The sequence below is a fragment of the Rhinolophus sinicus genome, chromosome 16, assembly GCF_057876585.1.
Source record: "Rhinolophus sinicus isolate RSI-liver-muscle chromosome 16, RSI-T2T, whole genome shotgun sequence".
Classification (NCBI taxonomy): domain Eukaryota; kingdom Metazoa; phylum Chordata; class Mammalia; order Chiroptera; family Rhinolophidae; genus Rhinolophus; species Rhinolophus sinicus.
This window is the reverse complement of record NC_142516.1, coordinates 120,539,282-120,562,121: the sequence shown is the minus strand read 5'-3', so window position 1 is coordinate 120,562,121 and position 22,840 is coordinate 120,539,282. Positions and strand designations below refer to the sequence as shown.

Genomic DNA, 22,840 nt, shown 5'->3' with positions numbered 1-22,840 from the left:
AAATGGATTTCTACCCCAGAAAACAGTCAAATGAACAATAAATAACTTATCCCACCCTGAAGACAGAGCTCTCTCTTCCCAGACTCCATGGCCTCAGGGCCAGGTCCTCCAGCATTTCCCCAGAGATGGATTGGTGGGGGTGGCAGGATGCAGGACTTCTCCGGGTGTACTAGATGTTCTGACCGTGTTCAGGCTGCAGGAAAAACGTGGCTCTATTCCATTCAGGAATGGGTGGGGGAGGGCAATAATAGAATCTGCCTCGCTGTGGTATTGTCAGGATATGATGAGGTCATGGAAGAAAAGCACTTGGCACACTTAGTAAGCCAGCTCAATAAAGATGAGCTGTTTTTATTCATAATACTGTACTCAAAGGAGGTAAAGCACAAGAAAACAGCCAGTTTTTTCAGGAATTTTTTAAAATTTCTTTTTGAGGTAAAGTTGACATATAACACTATGTTAGTTTCAGGCATAAAACGTGATTTGGTATTTGTATACATTACAAAATGATCATCACAATAAATTAACATCTGTTACCTTACATGCTTGCAAAAAAATTTTTCATGTGATGAGAACATGTAAGATCTAATCTCTTAGCAACTTTCAAGTATGCAGTACGGTATTATTAGCTATAGTTAACCATGCTGTACATTGCATCCCCAGAACTTATTTATTTTATAACTAGAAGTTTGTACCTTTTTACCCCCTTCACCCATTTCACACACCCATCACCCCAGCACCTCTGGCAACCACAATCTGTTTTCTTTATCGATAAGCCTGGTATTTTTGTTTTTGTTTCTTTTAGATTCCACATGTAAGTGAAATCATATGATATTTGTCTTTCTTTCTCTGACATATTACACTTAGCTTAATGCCGTTGAGGTCCATCCATGTTGTCACAAATGGCAAGATTTCATTCTTTCTTATGACCCAGAGAGAATTATGTTGCATACCACACACACACACATACAAAAAAAAGTACCTATATGTATAGATAGATATAGATACACACACATAAATAAATATATATCACACACACATAAATATACATATATGTGTGTGTGTGTATATATATATATATATATATATATATATATATATAGAGAGAGAGAGAGAGAGAGAGAGAGAGAGAGAGAGAATCTGGTATTTAATGTGCAAAAATGAAAATAGGTGCTATTGTAGCATAATTTTTTGCCAAATATTTAAATATGCAAAATGTAAACAAAAGGGTTTTGAAGGGTATGTCAGACGAGGAAGCAAAAAAGAAACAAAACAGGAATAAGGATAAGCTATAAAATGGGAAATCTTATGTCAACTAGTGTATAATTGCATACGAGTAGAATGGCACATTATAAAAAGCAGTAAAACTAAGATGTCAGACCTTTGCCTCCAGTCTTGGCTCAGCTGCCTTAACAGCAACATCTGCCCACACACCTGGCTGCATGTGGGCAGGCCAGAGATCACTGCCCTTGGGAATCTGCCCAGAACCTCAGGTGTCACCTCCTAACCAACATGTTCATTCTGCCCTGGGGCTTCAGGATCCTGTCACCTCCCTTTGCTTGGTGCTTTACTTTGTAGATGCTTTGTGCAGATTGCCTTTTGGGCTTGATCTTGACTTTGCCCTGGACTTCAGATGACGTCCTACTCTCTAAAGCCCTATTCCCAACCCCACAGTAACTCTTAGCACCCAGGTTCAATCTGGTGCCCCCACTTGCCAAGGAGAGGAAGTCAGACTGTGCCAGCTCACCCTTCCATAGAAGCTCTGCTCTTCTTTATGAACTTGACTTAGTAGGTGGGACAAGGCTAGTTGGACCCTGTGTAACCAACCCAAATCGATATGAGAGAATGTGCCCTTATGCGTTTATTTACACAGGTGGCTTGTGGTATGGCATGAGTTATGGCATCAGCTGGTGGGCATCCTGGGGGAAGAGGCAGGGGACAGCAATTATCCACATAAATGCAGGAGGGGTGACCACGGCAAGTGTGTCACAGCTTGAGATTAATAGGTATTCAGAAATTAATAGATTAACAGGTGCTCAGGAGAGTGTATTGCCAGATAGAATTATTATTAGCCTAATTCATATAGAAAGACAGTTTACTAAGTCAGAAAGGTATATGTGAATAAACAGAAGTAGTCCTGACCACAAGCAGCTTATGAACTAGTGGAATAAATGACATACATGCCAGATACAGTTACAGAGCAACAATGGACAGCTTGCGGTCAAGGGTGAGCGTGAGGAGGGGGAGGAAAGAAGGCAGCTGTCAGCATGGGCTGGAGAGGCAGCCTGGTTCATTGAGTGACTGGTTACCTAATTGTAGGAGATCAGGCCTTAAAGATAAGATAGATGTGGAAGGAAGAGCCAAAGAGAAGAGCATAAAACCTCCCCAAGGGATTGCCAGACACCAGCAACTTGGGGATCCACTGATCTGGCCTGGACCCTCCATTTTACAAAGAGACTAGGTTAGACCCACAAACGCTGAGGAGCTTTCCTCAAGTTTGCACAGCTTTTAGTAAAAGTAACCTAGACTTGAATCTAATTCTCAACACTTCTCTCGTCTCAAGAAAACAGTCTATTTCTTTAGGTTTCTGATGTTTGTTCAGAAGATTTACCATCCAAATAGCATGAGTGTGAGTGGGCACCTTGAGAATGTTGGCAAGACGGCAGATTTGGTGGATCCCTCTCTGCTGTGAATTCATTGTGCCAGGTGTGAATGGGGCCCGTCCCAGGGCGTCTGCATTCAGTATTATAACTTGCCCATAATACACTCACTGGCTGTGTGCCAGCCCATTAGTAACCCACAGTTTGTTTCCCTAAAGGGTGGTGGTGACTTGTTCCATTGTCTTCTGTGACTCCTCTTCCCAGGGCCTATTCTTCCCCAGTGTGGCCATTAGCATTCAGTTAAGTGGAGCGGGGGTCTTTATTTCTTGTGACTAACAGAGAAATGCTGATGGGCTTATTCTGCACAGGAATATTAGAATTGCCAGAGATGTAATAAAGTGAGTTGTTCACATAAATAACCCCTATACATCAGAATCATATGGTTGCCAAGTTTGAAAGATGGCCTTGTAAAATTCACGTGCCAACAATGATTTACTTGTTATTTCTGTGAGTTTCTCTATGTGGTCAGCACACCCACTAAGTTGTATCTTGCCTCACCCATGAACTGGCTGTGTGACCTCGGGTGAGTCACTTGATCTCTGTGAAATGAGGGATCCAACCAGATGACCTCTAAGTTCCCTTCTTGTTCCAAAATAATTCTTAGCACTTGTGCTTAATTCGTGTTAGATGACATGGGCTCCAAGGAGTAAGGGCCTTTGGAAAGTTATTCAACTCAGATGCACTCATTGAATTCTGTTCTAGGCTGCTCATAGTCACCTGTAATTGCTTTCTGCGTGGCTTTATGTAAGGCAGAAGGCGTGGGGTGATACAGGCAAGCATGAGACATGGTTCCTGTTTGGGAAAGGATCATTTCACTAGGGAGTTGAAAAAGTCTATTTGTTGGCTGATAGAAAGTAAGGAATGGAACAGGAATGGATCTCAAAATTCAGCCTGGATGATGGGTGGAGCTATAGCTCCATTAAAAGAAATTGGGAATCGAGAATGGAAACCAGGTGAGAGGAGAGGCTGAATGAGATCCAGGAGCCTGGGAGGCAGGGAGCTGGCATAGTCTGGGAAGGCCACATGCCCCAGGGGAGTACAGCAGGTGTGAGAACAAAGTCATGTGGCACTCTAGATTAATTTTTATACTCTCACTCACAATATTTTTATTAATCAGTGAAAAATAATATACTAGCTTTTTCAGGTCTCCAAAGGAATCCCTGCAGGTCCTGCCTTTGGAAATCCACATTCTAAAAAGTCAACATGATATAAAACTCACCTCTAGATTTTTAAAGTACAATGGCATGTTTTACAGAGCATCTGTTCTGTAGTTTTTAACTTGTTTTTCTTTTATTATCGTTTTTATATTCTTCTTACAAAAGAATACATACTCTTAATTTAGAAAGTTAGAAACTATAGATAAGTCAAAATAAGGAAGAGGTCACTGAATATCCCAAGATATACTGTCAACACTATAGTATGGAATCTCCCGGTTTTATTTTTATATGTAAAAATATTGTATCAAAATGTACAAACTTTTATGATAATTTTTCTCTAATGTATCATGCATATTTTTCTGTGTTGTAGCTAATTCCATACATAGTATGTTTAACTATATTTCCATTGTTGGAATCTTAGATCATGTTCCTTTTTGTTTTTCACTATCCCAGTCATTGCTGCAGCAAACATCTAGGTAGCAATGATTTATTCCTGCAAGTGGAATTGTTGGGCCACAGACATGAACGTCTTAAGGCCATTATTCTAAGAAGCCTAACAGGATTCTCTGTTTGGTTAATCTCTGATTTATCAGGCCTCATTTGGCTTGTGGTGTCAAAAGGATACCTATGTCTCAATTTCTTAGAATCTGGGAAATCTCTGAAGGAGGAAGAATCACTTTTCCTTTGTAAAGAAGCCAGATGGGTTGGCAAGAGAGGCGACAAGAAGGGATGACATTAGGCTGGAGGAGGTGGAATGAGAAGAGAAGGGAAACATTGCAGTACAGTGATCAGAGTCTATGGTTAGTGTCAAGGAAAGAATCTGGAAAACTGAGAGAGACGTTGGCAGGGCTGGAGGGACATCACATATGTGAAAGTTACAATGCCTATCACAACTTCTTTTTAAATTATACAGAAGAATCTGTTATAAGTCACTGTAGTAAAAAAGACCCGAGTCACATTTCACGTACATTAGCATAAACTGTTGTTGGAATAGAAATATTATAGTTATATTGCATGGGTTTTGAGTAGGTCCTTGGGCATGGAGGGAGGGAGAGGCAGAGGGAGAGGGGGGAAGGGAACAGGGGAGAGAGAGACAGACAGAGAGAGAGAAAGAGAGAGAGAGAGAGAGAGAGAGAGAGAGAGAGAGGTGTATTTCAGCTTAATGTCTGATATTGAGTCTATATTCACTTAGAAGTTTCTCAGTTAGCATATTTATTTCTCTACTAGTTTCTCATACATATTTCTTTTCATCTTCTTTTCTTAAAATCATGAACTGTGGAGCTTTGATATGTTTTACCCAGCTGTCTATTTCCCAGAACTGGTACTCTTTGTTGATATGGCTTCGTTCCCAGCACATCATGGAGCAATTATTTTATGACACATTCTTGAAAGGAAGCTTAGTGTAAACACAGACCCTGTACAAACACTTGAGACAGGGACAAGCAAATATGCATGAATCTTTATCTCCCTGGATGCTTGGCACAGTTCCTTGCATGTGGTAGAAACAAAATAATTTATAAACGTGAAATGAATGTTGAATACGGAGGATATTTGATTTCATCTTTTTACCGTACTCCTTATGTTCCTGTTTTATGCTACTGGAGGCATCACAAGGTCTCCACGTCAGAATATCTGGAATTCTGTAGTTGAGTGGCCCTGGGAAGTTATTTAAACTGAACTTTAACTTCTGTGGCGCCAACACTTACTTGGGAAAGTTACCGAACCTCAGTTTGCACACCTGCAAAGTAACATGGATCTAATAGTAGTACCCACCCCACAGGGCTTCAATGAGGATGCAATCAGTTAAAATATGGAAGGGGCTTAAAACAGTGCTTAACACATATTAAGGTGCTTCTCTATGTTACAGTTTTCCTCAGTGGGAAAAGTACCTTCATCCTAATGTTCTGAGAACTAAAGAGCACCAGCATAATCACAATATCTAAAAATGTGCTAAGCACTTACTTTGTGCCAGGCACAGTTCTAAGTCTTGAACTTACTTGAAGCGCTGAGTGCAAAGCCCAGCACTCGGTGTTAGCCATTATTGCTGTTGTTACTACAAGTTGAAGAGGGAGGTGTAGCCAGATGGTGGAAGGTGTCAGCTCTACTTAAGGAGTCTGGTGGTCATGGTGGAGCTGGGATTTGAAATCCATCAAAGCGGCTCCAAAGGCCAAGATCGTATGCCTCACATGCCCACTGCCTCTCCTCACAGTCCTTTGCCCACCTGTTTTCCAAACGCCCTTTGTTATGCACCAGACCTGCCTTTTGTCTCCTTTCAGGGCATTACCCCTTAGAATGCATGCCCACAATTTTGTGCATGTTGAAATCCTTCGTTTCTCTCAAGACTCTCTCAGTCCTGAACCTTTTCCTGGTTGCCCTCCTTGGAATTCCCATGGCATTTTGTACAGGGGAACTTGAGAGCGGGAACTCTTTAGAATCACTTTGTACCTCCCTCTCTGTTCCAGAACCTCTCACTTAATTTGCAGTAAGTTTTTATGGGAACAATGACTAATTATCTTACAACCCAGGGCTCACCTCCTGTCCTTGGCTTATAGATTCTGGAGGAAGAACAAGAGCATGGACACCACCATCATTACCTCGTCACTGCTCCAAGTAAGATGCACAGTGGTCTCTAACTTTGGGAGCTGTCACCCCTCCTATGTGCCATCCCATGAGATAGGTCCCTTTCAGAAGACAGTATGCTGGGCTACATGCAGGAATGGACTCTGTGTTTGTAAAGGCCATGGGAGCCCATTGTAAGACACACACACACACACACACACACACACGCAGAGAGAGAGAGAGAGAGAGAGAGAGAGAGAGAGAGAGAGAGAGAGAGAGAGAGAGAGAGACACCTAAATTTTGAACAAACACTCTTTGAAACCTGGATTTGTCCAGCACTGAACTCACTGGGGGTCAGGTCTGAAAGTGCTAGTTTGGAAGAAAAAGGCCGTAGGTGAGCTCATGTAATGGGGTGTTCAAAGCTACTTCCAATTAATGTAAATTCTGCTTATCTTAATTATACTTTTTTAGGGGCACTTGTTGCAGCACCTCTTTTTGCTCCACTCAAACTTCACATCCTCCACTTCTTCCATCCCTGGGGATTTGTTAAGTGATTACAGGAGAAGGGGTGGGTCTTTGGTTGAAAGATCTCTGTCCAGCATTCTGCAGGGTTCAGTGAACCCTTGTCTTCATTTCATGGAGCAGACTCTCCCCTCAGAGGCCTTAGGTCCTAATCCCTTTGGTAGGCTATCGCCTAGACTAGGTGAGGCCATTAGTAAAAATGAGCATTTAAATCCAGGCATTTAAACTGTAATCCTGCTAAATAATTTGTGTCTTGTTTTATATTGTTTGCATATGAGAGGGGGTGGAAAAATTCAGAAATGTTTTCCAGTGCATTTCCTTCCTTCCACCCCCAATCCTGCTAAAGATACAGCATGCAGATTTCATGGTGGTGGTAGTGTTATTCCCAAGTGCTAAATTTTTATGTGCCCAGTTCCTTTCCTGGTAGGAATGGCATTTTATACTTTTTATCACTATGGTGCTAGCAAATGCTGGGTCCAGAGAAAGTTCTCAATGACTTTATTGATTACATGCTGATGCTGTACCCTGGTTTTGAGCTCTGCAGGGAATGTGGCCATGACATGTGGTCCACCTGGGAAGACCTCCACCTCCATTTTCTCTTCACCTTTCCGTTTTTATCTGCTGAAATCCAGCTCCAACATCACAACTGAAATTGCTCTTTTGGTGACTGCCAAAGACTTTCATTCTGCCAAATGTAGTGTGTATGTTTGTGTTCACAAACCCCTCTTAAAGGCAATTGATGCTTTGGAGCATCAATTTCTTGAATCTTTCTCCTTGATGATTCCCTTTCCTGTTCTTCTTTCTTTCTTGATTCTTCCTGTCCCCCCTTTCTACCTCTTCTTTTCCTTCTGGCCCCCTAGTTGGGCTCTAGATTTTGTCCTCAACCTTCTCTTCTCTCATTGGTTTTTCTTGTTGACTTCACTCATTCCTTTACCTTCCACTCTTACCTCTATATAAATGACTCCCAAATACAAATCCAGTGTTGTTTTTATCTCCTCGGTGCTAAGCCTGTATTTCCAACTGCCCATGGGACATCCACACTTAAGTGACCCACATTTGATCACAAATTCAAAATCTCTAATAGTGAATCTATTATTTTGCCCACTCCAATCTCCTTTCTCATCTCCACTATTCCATTTCAGTCAGTTAAAACTCCATTCTTTTCAACAGAAATACGAACTGAGTGGTTATTCTTGATGTCTCTCTTTCTTCCACCTCTTATACCCAATCTGTCATAAATTTTCCCCAAGAAAATATTCCTTAAATTTGCTTCCATTCTGTGCACTTGCGGTGCATCGCAGGAACAGCCTCTCCCACTTCCTCCAGCCTCCTCCACTCCTGTTCTCTTTCTGTACTCTGCACAGATTTATTGCTTAAGGAGTACAAAACAATTATGGTACCGTCCTAGTCCTCAGAGCTTTTACCATCCATTGACAAGAAGCCAAGGGTGCTAGCTGTGTGTATCTAAGGTGGGCTTATCACTTCCCACCTCCCAAACTGAAGGTGGTTCCTGCTGCCTGGTGAGTGAACTGTGCACCCTTCTCACTGTTCTCAACCATATGCCCCGTGACTCCCAACGCCTTCCCTCCATCTCCTTCTGTAAAATGGATTAAATCCCCAAATTATTATAGGGTGCCTTCTGCCCACCACACACTGAGGCCATGGCAGTGAACAGAGCAGACCAGGTTCCTCCCACTACTCACAGGGTTTGAGTCTTCTGAGCAAGTGAGCTCACTGCCTTTCCGCTGCCTTGCTGTCTGTCCCCTTGCACCTCCACTGTTAAAAGTCCAGCTTGTCTGACCTCCTCCTCAAAGCGACCCTCAACATCTTCAACCCACAGTGATGAGTCCCTTTTCAGAATTCCTGTTGTTCTTGTTGTGAGCACCCCTTTAGTTAGTCTCTGACTTTTTACATTTATCAGTTTTAATTCCTAACGGGATTGTAATATCCTTGAGGTCCAGTGGTTTTTATTTGTGGCGTTAACTATTCCCAGTGTTAGGTGTGTATTATTTGTCATTGTTGTAATAGTGTTCACAACAACTACTACTAATCTGCAATGATATGTAATTAAGACATAATTAGGATAATACAATGAGCCAGGCATGGCATGAAGTGCTTTATATGCAGTTTCTTACCTGATGAGTGAGCATTCAGTGCATACTTAATTGATTTAAGTAATTGACCCAGTATTCACCAGCTATGGGTCTCAAGGAAATCATTTTTGCTGGGACTCAGTTTCCTCATTAGCAATATTGGAGCTGGAGGTCTGCTTTTCAAGGTTCTTTCCAATCCTGGGTTCAGTTCTATTTAAGTCTATTTATTTCTGGGGAATCCTTACTGTGTACTCTGCACAGATTTATTGCTTAGGGAACATAAAACAAATATGGTACAGTCTTAGCCCTCAGAGTTTTACCATCCATTGTAACAGGAAGCCAAGCGTGCCTGAGGGGTAGAGAACAAGGAAGCCAATTACATCACTAGGAGAAAGTGGGAAGATTCCTGAAAGTTGTTTCTAATTAGAAGCTTCCCGAAGGAGGAGAGATTTCCGTTCAGTGGAATGGAGGCAGTTGACTGAGTGGGAGTACAGAGGCACCTCTTGGCAGAACTGGTGGGCAAAGCAGCTACTCAGCAGTGAAACCAGAACAGGTTGTTTCAGACCAACCAACCAGACGTTTTGTTGTGTACTAAATTTAAAGTGGTGACCATGTTGGAGTTGCTGCAATATGCGACTGGGGAATCTCCACACTATCCAAAAAGTAAATGGATCTCCAAGGGGAGAGACTTTTGGATATTTAAGATGCGTCTTCAGATTAAAACTGTTTATTTTGGCATCTGTCCCAGGAATGATACATCTGGATTCCTGACACATATAATACAATTAATTACAATGACAATTGGCTAACACTAGTGTTTAATAATAAATATTTATGTCTCCTCATTTCAAAATGGAACTGATGGGATTCCCAAATATATTCACAGGCAACAAGATAAAAATACAAGAGGTAAAAAATGAGAAAATAAAAGTGAAAATAATAGGGTGAGCCAGGGGGGATGTGCAAATGGCGCAAGGCTCTAAATACTTTACCAGAGGTGGGCTGCATACTTGGGGCTTGACATCTTAGCAACCAATGCATTTTTCCCAAAAGAAAAGTGTTTTTTTTTTCTCATTTATTTTATAATAAAATTTTTATTTTAGAACAGTTTTTGATTACAGAATTATTGCACAGAGACAATACAGAGAATTCCTAATACCCTATGCCCAGTTCCCCTATTACTGGGGTCTTATGATAGTATGGTACATATGACACTATAAATGAATTAATATTGATACAATATTATTAAATAAAGTCCATAGTTTATTCAGAGTATTTTTTTACCTAAAGTCCCTTTAAAATTTTGTTTTTCAATTATAGTTGACATACAATATTATATTAGTTTCAGGTATACAAACAGTGATTAGACATTTATATAACTTACGAAGTAATCACCCTGATAAGTCTAGTACCCATCTGACACCACACGTAGTTAGATGATTATTGACTATATTACCTAGGGTATACTTACATCCACATGATTGTTTTATAACTGGCAATTTGTACATCTTAATCCCTTCCCCTTTTCACCACATTCCCCCAAACCCCGTCCTGTCTGACAACCATCAAAATGTTTTCTGTATCGATAAGTCTGTTTCTGTTTTGTTTGTTCATTTATTTTGTTTATCAGATTCCATGTATAAATGAAACCATATGGATTTGTCTTTCTCTATCTGACTTATTTTACTTAGCATAATAACCTCAGGTCCATCCATATTGTCGCAAAAGGCACAATTTCATTCTTTTTTATAGTTGAGCAATATTCTATTGTATATATGTACCACATCTTTAATTTTTTAACATTTGTAAATATACTTTTATTTTTGTTATTTTTTAATTAAATTTTATTTTTTATATTAGCTTCAGGTGTACAAAACAACATGATTAGATATTTACACCCTCACAAAGTGATAACCTCCATCCCAAGTTGACTCCCCTCTGACATCATATATAGCGGTTACAATATCATTGACTATATTCCCTATGCCTATGCTCCACATCCCATATATATTTATATTTAACACATGGTATTCTACATCAGCTTCACATTGTACCACATCTTCTTTATCCATCTGTTTAGTTAGGTTGCTTCTATGTCTTGGCTGTTGTAAATAATGCTGCAATGAACATAGGGGTGCTTATATCTTTTCAAATTAGTGTTTTCGATTTCTTTGGATAACTACCCAGAAGTGGGATTGCTGAGTCACATGGTAGTTCTATTTTTAAGTTTTTGAGGAACCTCCACACTGTTTTCTATAGTTGACTGTACCAATTGGCAATCCCACCAACTGTGCACGAGGCTTCCCTTTACTCCACATCCTGGCCAGCACTTATTGTTTGTTGATTTATAGATGATGGCCATTCTGACAGTGTGAGGTAATATCTCATTGTTGTTTTAATTTTAATTTATCTGATGATTAGTGATGTTGAACATCTTTTCATATGTCTATTGGCCATCTGTATGTCCTCTTTGGAGAAATGTCTATTCAGGTCCTCTGACTGTTTTTTAATCAAATTGTATGTTTCTTTGGTTTTAACTTGTACGAGTTCCTTGTATATTTTGGATATTAACATTTTATAAGATATATCATTGGCAAATATCTTCTCCCATTCAGTCTCCCCTTCAGGGTTCCTTTGCTGTGCAAAATCTTTTTAGTTTGATGTAGCCCTATTTGTTCATTTTTTTTTTTATTTCCCTTTCCCAAGGAGACATATCCAAAAAAGAAAATGTTACTAAGAGTGACATCAAAGAGTTTGCTGCTTATATTTTCTTCTAAGAGTTTTATAGTTTTGGGTCTTACATTCAAGTATTTAATCATTTTGAGTTTACTCTTGTATATGATGTAAAAAAGTGATCCAGTTTCATTGTTTTGCATGTAGCTGTCTGGTTTTCCCAGCACCATTTATTGCAGGGACTGTCTTTACCCCATTGTATATTCTCACCTCCTTTGTCATAGATTAAGTGGCCATATGGGTGTGGGTTTATTTCTGGTCTCTCTATTCTGTTCCATTGATCTACATATCTGTTTTTATGCCAGCACCATACTGTTTCTATTACTATCGCCTTGTGATAGTTTGATACCAGGTAGCATGATAACACCAGCTTTGTTCTTTTCTCAAGATTTCTTTGGCTATTTGGGGTCTTTTATGTATTTTAGGATTATTTGTTCTAGTTCTCTGAAAAAATCCCATTGGTATTTTGACAGGGATTGCATTGAATCTATAGATTGCTTTGGGCAATATGGAAATTTTAATGATGTTAATTCTTCCTGTTCATGAGCATTGTTTTTAACCTTTCATTTATTTGTATTTTCCTCAGTTTCTTTCTTCAATGTCTGATAGTTTTCTGAGAACAGGTTTTTTACCTCCTTGGTGATATTTATTCCTAAGTATTTTATTTTTTTTATGCAATTGTAAATAGGATTTGAAAATTTTTTTCTTTCTGTTAGTTCATTATTCCTGTATAAAAATGCTACCAATTTCTGAATATTAATGTTGTATCCTGCTACTTTCCTGAATTCATTTATTCTCATAGGTGTGTGTGTGTGTGTGTGTGTGTGTGTGTGTGTATGTGTGTGTAATCTTTAGGGTTCTCTATAGTATCACGTAATCTGCAAATAAAGACAGCTTTACTTCTTCCCTTCCAGTTTGAATTTCTTTTATTTCTTTGTCTTGTCTGATGTTTGTGGCTAGGACTTCCAGTACTATGCTGAATAAAAATTGTGAAAGTGGACATCTTTGTCTTGTTCCTGATCTTACAGTAAACGTTTTCAGTTTTACACCATTGACTAGGATGTTAGCTCTGGATTTGTTACATATCGCATTGATTATGTTGAAGTATGTTCCCGCTAGCCCTACTATGCTGAGATTTTTTTTATCATAAATTATGTTGCCTTTTGTCAAATGTTTTTTCTACATCTATTGATATGATATTTTTATCCTTTATTTTGTTTATGTGGTGCATCACATTAATTGATTTGCAGATATTGAACCAGTCTTGCATCCCAGGAATAAATCCCACTTGACCATGGTGTATGATCTTTTTAATATATTGCTGAATTCGGTTTGCTAATATTCTTAAGGATTTTTGCATCTATGTTCATCAGACATATATATATACACACACACACACACACACACACACACACACACACATATATATATATATATATGTATATCGATAGGTTTGTATAGATTATCTATAGGTTTATAGATATAGATATATAGATAGATATAGATATAGATATAGATGTATATATTATGTAATTGGTAGTATCTCTGTCTGGTTTTGGTATCCGGGCAATGTTGGCTTTGTAAAATAATTTTAGGAGCCTTCCCTCCTCTTCAGTTTTTTGGAATAGTTTGAGAATAGATGTTAATTTTTCTTAGAATGTTTGGTACAACTTTTGTGATGACATCTGGTCTAGGGCTTTTGCTTGTTGGGAGTTTTTGATTACTGATTCGCTTTTCTTAGTAGTTATCAGTCTGTTCTGATTTCCTGTGTTTTTCTGATTCAGACTTGGAAAATTGTATGTTTCTAGGAATTTATCCATTTCTTGCAGGTTGACCAACTAGTTGGCATATACTTGTTCATAGAATGTCTTTATAATCCTTTGTATTTCTGTTGTGTCAGTTGTCACATCTCTTTAATTTCTGATTTTATTTATTTGGGCCCTCTCTGTTTTTTTGATGAGTCTGGTTAACGGTTTATCAATTTTGTTTGTGTTTTCAAAGAACCACCTCTTGGTTTAATTGATTTCTTACCTTGTTTTTATACACTCTATTTTGTTTATTTCCACTCTAATCTTTATTATTTCCTTCCTTCTACTCACTTTGCTCTTTGTTCTTCTTTTTCTAGTTCCTTTAGGTGTAAGGTTAAATTGTTTATTTGAGAATTTTCTTGTTTCCTGAGGTAGGCCTGTATTGGTAGAAATTTCCATTTTAGAACTGCTTTGTCTATAGATTTTGGGTCATTCTGTTTTTATTTTGATTTGTCTCAAAGTATCTTTTGATTTCTTCCTGATCTAATTGTTAACTCATTCATTGTTTAGTAGCTTGTTATTTAGTCTCCTCATTTTTGTATTTCTCAGTTTTCTTCTTATAATTGATTGCTGGTTTCATACCATTGTGATTGAAGATGATACTTGATATGATTTCAGTCTTCTTAAATTTATTGAGATTTGTTTTGTGGCCTAACATGTATATGATCTATACTGGAAAATATTCCATCTGCACTTGGAAAGAATGTATATTCTCCTTCTTTTGGGTGAAATATCCTAAAAATATCAATCAAACCCATCTGCTCCTTTCATGTGTCATTTAAATCCACTGTTTCCTTGTTGATTTTCTGTCTGGATGATCTATTCATTCCCTCACTAATACTGTATTACTGTTGATCTCTACCTTTATGCTATCAATATTTGCTTTATATATTTAGGTGCATAGATGTTTACAAGAGTTATGTCCTCTTGTTGGATTGATCCCTTTATCATTATGAAATGCCCTTTTCTGTTTCTTATTATAGCGTTTGTTTTAAAGTTTATTTTGTCTGACATAAGTATTGCTATGCTAGCTTTTTGTTTGTTTCCATTTGAATGAAATATCTTTACAATCCCTTTGCTTTCAGTCTGTCTTTTGACTTGAAGTGTGTCTCTTGTAGGCAGCATATATACAAGTCTTGTTTTTCATCCACTCAGCCACCCTATGTCTTTTGATTGGAGCATTTAGTATATTTAAAGTAATTTTTGATAGGTATGTAGTAATTGACATTTTATTGTTTTCTGATTGTGGAATTCTTCTCTATTTCTTATTCTCTTGTTCTCTCGTATGCTGATGACTTTCTGTAATGTTGTGTTTTTATTCCTTTCTCTCTTTTTCTTGTACGTCTCTTGTAGGTTTTTGGTTTGTGGTTACCATGTGCTTAATATATACCAACCTATGTTTAAAGCAGTCTAAGTTGATGGTCGCTTAAGTTTGAACACATTCTACAATCACTACAGTTTATACTCTCTCTCTCCACATTTATGTTTTTATCATTTTTTACATGTGTGTGTGTGTGTTGCGTGTGTGTGTGTATCCCTTAATTTATGGTTGTAATTACACACAATCTCCCTACTTTTGACTTTTAACCTTTGTACTAGCTTTATAGTTGGTTGATCCACTGCTTTTACTGTCTTTGTTAGTGAGAATATTTTTCTTTCCTATATTTACTTATCCATGTTCTTTATCTTTTCTACTTAAAGAGGTCTCTTTACACTTCTTGTTTAGTAAACTAGTTATACCTCTTGTTTAGTGGTGATGAATTCCTTTAACATTTTTTGTCTGGGAAGCTCTTTATCTCTCCTTCGATTCTAAATGATAGTGTTGCTGGCTAGAGCAATCTTGGTTGTATGTCTTTGCTTTTCATCACTGAATATTTCATGCAAATCCCTTCTGGCTTGATTTTTCTGTTGAAAAGTCAGCTAACTAACTGCTTTTCTCTTGCTACTTTTAAGATTCTCTCTTTGTATTTAACTTTATCATTTTTTATTATGATATTTTATATCATTTTAGTATTAGGTGGGCCTCTTTAGGTTCATCTTGTTTGTGACTCTCTGTGGTGTCTGGACTTGTATGTATATTTTCCTCACCAGTTTAGAAAAGTTTTCAGTCATTATTTCCTCAAATAGGTTTTCAATCCCTTGCTGTTTCTTTTCTCCTTCTGGTACTCCTATGATGTGAATGTTTGTATGCTTGATGTTGTCCAAGACCCCTTAAACTATCCTAATTTTTTTAAATTCTTTTTTCTTTCTGCTCTTATGATTGGATGTTTTCTGCTACCTTGTTTTTCAGATCGCAGATTTGATCCTCTGCTTCTTCTAATCTTCTCTTGCTACGCTCTAATGTGTTATTCTTCATTAGCTATTGAATCTTTCATTTCTCACTGGTTCATTTTTATGATTTGTATCTCTTTGTTGAATTTCTCATGGAGTCCTAAGTTCATTGAGCTTCCTTATAACCAGTGTTTTGAACTCTATCTCTAGTAGATTGCTTTTCTCCATTTTGTTTAGTTCTTTTTCTGGAGTTTTGTCCTCTTCTTTCATTTGGGGCCTGTTTCTTTGTCGCCTTATTTTGGCTGACTCTTTTTGTTTGTTTCTATGTGTTAGGTTGATCTGCTACAGCTCCCAGTCCTGGCAAGTGACCTTATGTAGCAGGTGTCTTATGGGACCTGGTGATGCAGTCTCCGTTTACCTGAGCTGGGTGCTCCAGGGGTGCTCCTCGTATAAGTTCACATGTTGTAGTTGAGTCTTGATTGGTGTTGGCACATCCGTAGGTGGGGTTGACCCTCAGGCTCACTGTGAGGGCTGGCCGTGACTACAGACGACAAGCTGTTATGTGGGGGCTGAATCCATGGAGCAGGAGCAGTAGTCACTTTAGCGGGGCTTTGGTGCCAGCCGAGTCCATCCTTCATTTGTGTCATTTGTGGAGCTGGTTGCGTAGTGCCCTGGTGGGGTGTGAAGCCAGTCACCAGGTGTGTGGTTCTGGAGCCTCTTGGGAGGGGATCTGATGCAGGCCAAAGTCAGTCTCCTTTTATGCCTGGATGGAGGCCACCTGGTGGGAGCTACAAAGTGATCTGCAGTTGGTTGCAGCTTGTGCTGGGCTTGGAGGTACCTGGGAGAGGCCATGCTGTGAACTGAGACAGCTGCCAGGCTTGGGACCCTTTGGTGGGCACCACAGTGTGAGCTGAGGCCAGCTGCCACTTATGCCAAGCTTGTGGCCACTTAGTTGAATTTACAAGATAACACTGGCTGCAGTTTATGACAAACTTTGGGCCACCTGATGGGACTTGCAATGCAAGTTGAGATGGGCCACTGCTTATGCTGTGCTTGGGGATACTTAGCAAGAGGTATAGGGCACACTGAGGCTAGTCACTGTTTGTTTGGGCTTGTGGACCACTGAGAGGTTTTAGGAAAGTCCACAGCATGAACTGAGGAAGGCTGCTTGTATGAAAAAGCCCTCTGGAAGCAGCTCGGGCTGAAAGCACTAGCTGGGTGGACATGGTTTCAGGGAATCTCCAGGGCAGAAGTAATGGTATTAGCCAGGTTAATGAAGAACTTAGATTTGGTGCCCATATACTAGCTGTGTTGGGGGGAGGGCTTAACAAAGAAGTGGCAGAGGACTGCCAGAGCTTCCATCCCAGCAGAGACCTGCCCTGCCCCTTCCGCCCTCACCCTGAAGCTAGTCAATTCACTTCCTCCTCAGATGTCCCTGGTGATTTTGGAGATGTTATCCCTGCACTGGAGCCCAGAGCAAGTGAGTCTGTGAGTGAGCGAGTCTGTTTTGACCCCTCCAGAGGAATGCCTGGGATGCCAGCAGCACTCTGTCTCACTGGGATGCAGTGCTGCTGGTTTTCATAGCCAGATGGTATAGGGACTCCTCTTTCCGGCACTGGTGCCCTGAGCTGGGGAGGCTGGTGTGGGGCTGGGACCCCTTGCTCCTCAGGGGGCACGTCCATAGCCGAGATATCCTTTCTGATTCTTAGTCACCACACTGTGGGTGTGAGACTTGCTTGTTCCATGTCTCCACCCCTCCTACATGTCCATGGCTTCTGCTTTATATCCTTACTTATAAGACTTCCGTTAGCTAGACTTCAGGTGGTTCTCAATGATTGTTGTGCTATAATTTAGTTGTAATTTTAATGTGGTTGTGGGAAAAAGTGAGACAGTGTTTTGCCTATTTTGCCATCTTGATGGGAAATCTAAAGCAAAGCTTTTATTTTAATTTTTTTATGTGTGTTTTTTTACTTATAGTTTTATTTTTTATTATTAAATGTATTGGGGTAACATTGGTTAGTAATATTATATAATTTTCAGGTATGCAAGGTTATAATTTGATATCTGTGTACTCTGTGTGTGTTTTACCACCTGAAGTCTTGTTTCTTCTGTTACCATATATTTGACCCCCTTTACCTACCTTGCTCTCCCCCCACCTGCCTTTTCTCTCTGATAATCATCATTCTGTTGTCTGACTCTATGAGTTTGGTTTTGTTTGTTACTTTTTGTTTTATATTCCACATGAGTGAAATCATAGATTTTTGTACTTTTCTACCTTATTTCACTTTGTATAATCTTGAGAGTATTATGCTGTTTATTTTTAATATAATAATGTAGCATCTCAAAGATTCCAAGCTTGTATTTGGAGACTTATCCTTATTGATGAAAGATTTTGCATGCTGGATAATGCTGGGTTATTTCATTCAATGTTAACTATTGTTGCAATGAACTCACTAGAAACAAAAGCTGAAAGCAAAGCACCTGCCCACGGCTTTTTGGCTGAGTTTCTGTGGCTACATTGCAATGTACCAGTGACTTTACTTGAGGAAACCCCAGTTCTGTGGTCGAAGAGAATTTCCTGTCTTTAGAAACATAATTGTCATTTTAAAATTTTTCTTTTAGGAAAAACTTCTCTCTGCCACCCCCTTCCCACTCCCCCCAACCCCCCGCCAGCACACACTTTTATTAGTTTGTGCCACCTGAGAGAGGGTACTCTGCCCCAGCCTACTAGGGTGTTTATATTTGAGAACAATGGAGCAGAGAATTATGGTTGCAAGTCCCCTGGCTCGGGTGTGTGACCTGGCTTTGCTTCTGTTGACAGCGTGAAGCAGAATGAGCGCTACGGCCAACTGACCCTAGTCAACTCCACTGCAGCTGACACTGGTGAGTTCAGCTGCTGGGGGCAGCTGTGCAATGGCTACATCTGCAGGAAGGACGAGGCCAAAACAGGCTCCACCTACATCATTTTTACAGGTAAAAGGTTTGTTGCATTAGTGGAACTCTTCAAACTTCTGGACTGGGCCCATATTAAAGGTTCCCACTGTGTGCTGAATATCAAATAATGACAATGAGAGCACCCACTCTTTGCCAGGATCTGGGCTCGATGCTTTACATCAATTATTTCATGTAAATCTCACAACCACCCTTCAGGGTAAGGACTAATCATTTCCTTTTCTCCTCCAATGACAACGTTGAGGTTTAGAGAGATTAAATAAGTCTTTAAGGTCATGACATAAGTAAGTGGATGTATCAGGATTTAAACCCAGAATGGTCTGACTCCAGAGTTGGTACCTACATTTTATAACATGGGAGCCACTAGTCACAGGTGACTACTTAAACTTAAATGGGAATTCCTTAAACAAAATTAAAAACTCAAGTTTCTCAGTGGTACTTGCCATTGCCATCTGAGGCTAGCGGCTACCCTACTGGACACTGCTGATGGAACCCCTCCATCATTGCAGAAAGCTCTCTGGGATGGCACTGCTGTACGCTTTTAGTTATATGCTCTCAGAACCTGTGATGCTCTCCTTTCTGAACCTCCACAGTCAAGGATGCCTGGCTATAGACCTCCTTGTCTTTGTTCTCATGGGTACTGTGAGCTGATATTTTGGTGGCAGGATTTCCAAACGTTATGGCCTTTGTGGCTCTAGTCCCAATCCCTGGGCCTCAGTGAGGTGCCTGAAAAGGTGCACGGGTCAGAGTAAACCCTTGTCCTGCCTTGCAGCACTAGGGATGTTTTTGCCAGGTGGAATTGAACATGGAGAATCAGGCATTGCAGAGTCGCTTGCCAGCCTCCTTCCCCTGCAGAGCTCTCTGAACTGAAGTTTGGGGGATTATGTTCTCCAACAAGGTTCAGAGGTCAGGAACAACTTTCAGTAACCCTACAAATGCCATCCCCTGGTGTTGCTGTTATCCAAGGCATTTCAGGTGAAGCCAGAATGCTTTCTCAGTGCCTGGGCAGGGACTTTCAGGCAACTTGTCTATATCCTGAACCCATCTACCTTTCATACCTGAGTGATTTAGGCCTATGACTCAAACGACCTTATGCCCTGGACATTAAGGAATGCTTTAGTAAAGTCTCATTTATAATCTCTTTCTGCCCAAATAGCTCCTCTCTGGCAAGCAGATACATTAGCCGAGCACTCTACCATCCTGGAGTCCCATGTATCTCATTTCATTTCCGCAATACCTCTAGGAACTAAGTAGAAACTGTTTTATTATCTCTATAGTAGAAATAATGCTCATGCTGAGGCTTAAAGGGCAAGGTGATCCATTCAATGTTTCATGACTTCCAGTGGCAGAATAAAGAGTTAAACCCTGTTTTTCGACCCAGGATCCAATGTTCTTAGTGCGCTAACCCATGTCTAAGACAAGTGATTGCTAGATGGGCAGACAGACACTAGCTAGCATAACTACGGTTGTCAGGAGAATTGCTAGCAGTTGTTCATAGGTAATCCCTTCTGATCCTCATTCTGGAATGTGCTACGCAGAATGCCCACGTGCTCTTGGTGTTATATCACACTGGGAAACAATAATGGAAAAGGCAACTAAATAAGCCTCCTAAGAGCCTGTTATTTTGGATGAGGAGTGATGCCGTACTTCAAATATCAGAATGAAGATTCTTTGTTATAGTCAGTACTGTTCTGTCTTTCCAAACTATTGGTTTTTGAACTGAGATTTTGAACTGAAGACCTCCCTTGAGCAGAATGTCCTGTTAGGGTTATGGGCTCTCTTTGAGTTTTAGAGGCAGGTCTTCTTCCTTAATGTAGGGAAACTCCCTCGTAAATACAAGGAATGCCTCCCAATTAATATTTATTTCCACTTTCAAAAAACCTGGATCAAAAAGGGATGTGATGTAATGTGTTGTATCATTTTCTTATTCCTCAACACTGTTAAGAGCTCAGTTGGATTTTTGGAATAGGGTGTAGCAATTTGTTTTTCCAGGCCTGCGTGGGTTTGCAAAACCAAGATGGGCTGTTGGAGCTGAGCTTTCTGCTGCTGGCTCTGGATTCCCTGCAGAACATATGCTTCCCCGCTACCCACACAGAGAAACGTCTGGCATTCATTCTGTTTGTATGTTTCCTAGAGTTTGATTGCAAACACTGTGAAGCTTCCTTTTGGCTGTTGTTCATTTGTGCAGTTTTTGATTAAGCAGCTATCACATATTTGATTTTTATCCAGGACGCGCTCAAGAGTGTTTCTGTTTTCCTCTCTAACTTTTTATTGAAGTATAAGATATATAAAGAAAACTACATAAATCATAACTATACTCAATATATTATCCTCAATTGAATATACACGTGTTTAACCACCACGCAGATCAAGGAGGAGAACATTACTAGCAGTGGGGCTTTCTCATGGCAAGAGGCCTGGGCTCCAATTTTCATATGTAGTAAAACCACATTAATGCGCACTTTTATGGAGTTTGTTATTTGGATTTTATTTTATAGCCTATTAACTTTGATTTTTTTTTTTTTTTGGAAGTCTAAATTTCCACATGCTTAGTTTTCTTAATGTTTGTCATCTACTCAAGTAGATACAAACATGTTTGCAGGGGACATACGTAATCTATCATTGTTTAAATGAACTTCAACATAACTCCTTTTTTGGTAGATAGAATCTACTGCTTATACATGTATATTTTTCTGTTTGTTAAAGCAACTGGTGTGGTCATTTCTTTCAAAGCACCTATTATAGTACAAGAAGTAAGACCATATTTTTGTGTTCTGAAATTCAGATTGTTATTCTGCTGGCTTTGCTCATTGGTTCTGTTTCCTCTACAAAACCTTAAAAGTTGTGCTAAATCTTACAGTCATAAATTCCTTCAATGTTTTTGCTTTAAATCTTTAATACTATCTACTCTACAAAAAGGATTCTTCGCTTTACAAACGGGGATGTGGAAGCACAGAGAAAGTGACATATCCAAGGCCATACAGACTTCCTCTTTGTGAACACAGGGCCCTTGGGTACAACATTGACAGAGGTACCCCTTGCCTAAGTCTGAAAGTCAGCTTATCATGAAGTGGCATGCATCACCCAGCCTGATATATACTGCTGCAAAATATAGAGATAACTCTTTCCTGATCTCAGTCAGAGCCAGGAGGAATAACCTCCATGTTAGTGAACTTGTACTCATTGCCAAAGAACTCTTGCCCCATGAAGACATTTGATGGTGTGTCCAGAAATTCTGTTCCTACCTTAACATCATACAACTGGGACACAAAGAAGGGTAGTGAAGGAGAAAGTCAAGAATAGTTGGTTGTTTCAGGAACATTGAAGGAAAAACATAGGAAACAATGTAACAGATGTTGGGGTTTGATTAAAAGATTTCTCTTAGCAGTTACTATAATAATTCGCTCACAGAATAGAAAACAAAGGATTTAATGTGCCATGCCAAAAACAAATCCTCCCCAAAAAAACCCAACCCAGATTCCTTTGAATGTACTAAAGTATGGGTAAACCAGTCCTCGTTTCTGTAAGATAAAAATACCATCATCTGGAGCTTAAAGAACACAGAGTGATTTTAGAGGAAACAGGAGTATAGGAAACTGGCTGAAGGTCCCTAGCCCAGTGGCAGCCCAGCCCAGCCGAGCTCAGAATCTGAGATAGTGAGTTCCTCATCTGTTTCTACTCAACTCGCTTTCCATTGACCTTTGCAGGAAGGAGGTCCTCTGGGCTGTGAGGATGCCAGCCCCTTACTGGACGGGGCTTCTCAGTGGATCTCTGCTGTGCTGGGACAGGCAGTGACTGAGCATAAGCTATGAGGCTAATTTCTCCACACACAACAGATTGTTTATAGGTTTTAAAACTGCTCTTACCATAAGGAAATCAGTCTCCTTCCCTGCTTCCTCAGTGGGATAATGCATGGTCCTGATCTGGGCTAGAACGAAAACCTATTTTGTTTCCTTTAAGGAGATTGGGAAGTAACATCCTTCTTCCCCTATAGAAAACCATTTTAAAAAATGACGCTTTCTATTCATAAGGACTCAGTATTCTGAGTATAGTCCGGTCCCCTCTCATCTTTGTGCCCTGAATGCAAG

At 39.8% G+C, this 22,840-nt stretch overlaps 1 protein-coding gene across 3 annotated transcripts in view; it reads left to right on the top strand.

Annotated features, from left to right (window-relative positions):
• Positions 1-22,840, top strand: part of PDGFRL (platelet derived growth factor receptor like) — a 60,661-nt gene that overhangs the window by 29,711 nt on the left and 8,110 nt on the right. For all 3 annotated transcript variants that reach the window (XM_088793341.1, XM_088793340.1, XM_019738001.3), the window contains one exon: positions 18,622-18,773. In XM_088793341.1, the coding sequence (XP_088649467.1) occupies positions 18,622-18,773 (152 nt within the window). The remainder of the gene's footprint in view (positions 1-18,621; positions 18,774-22,840) is intronic.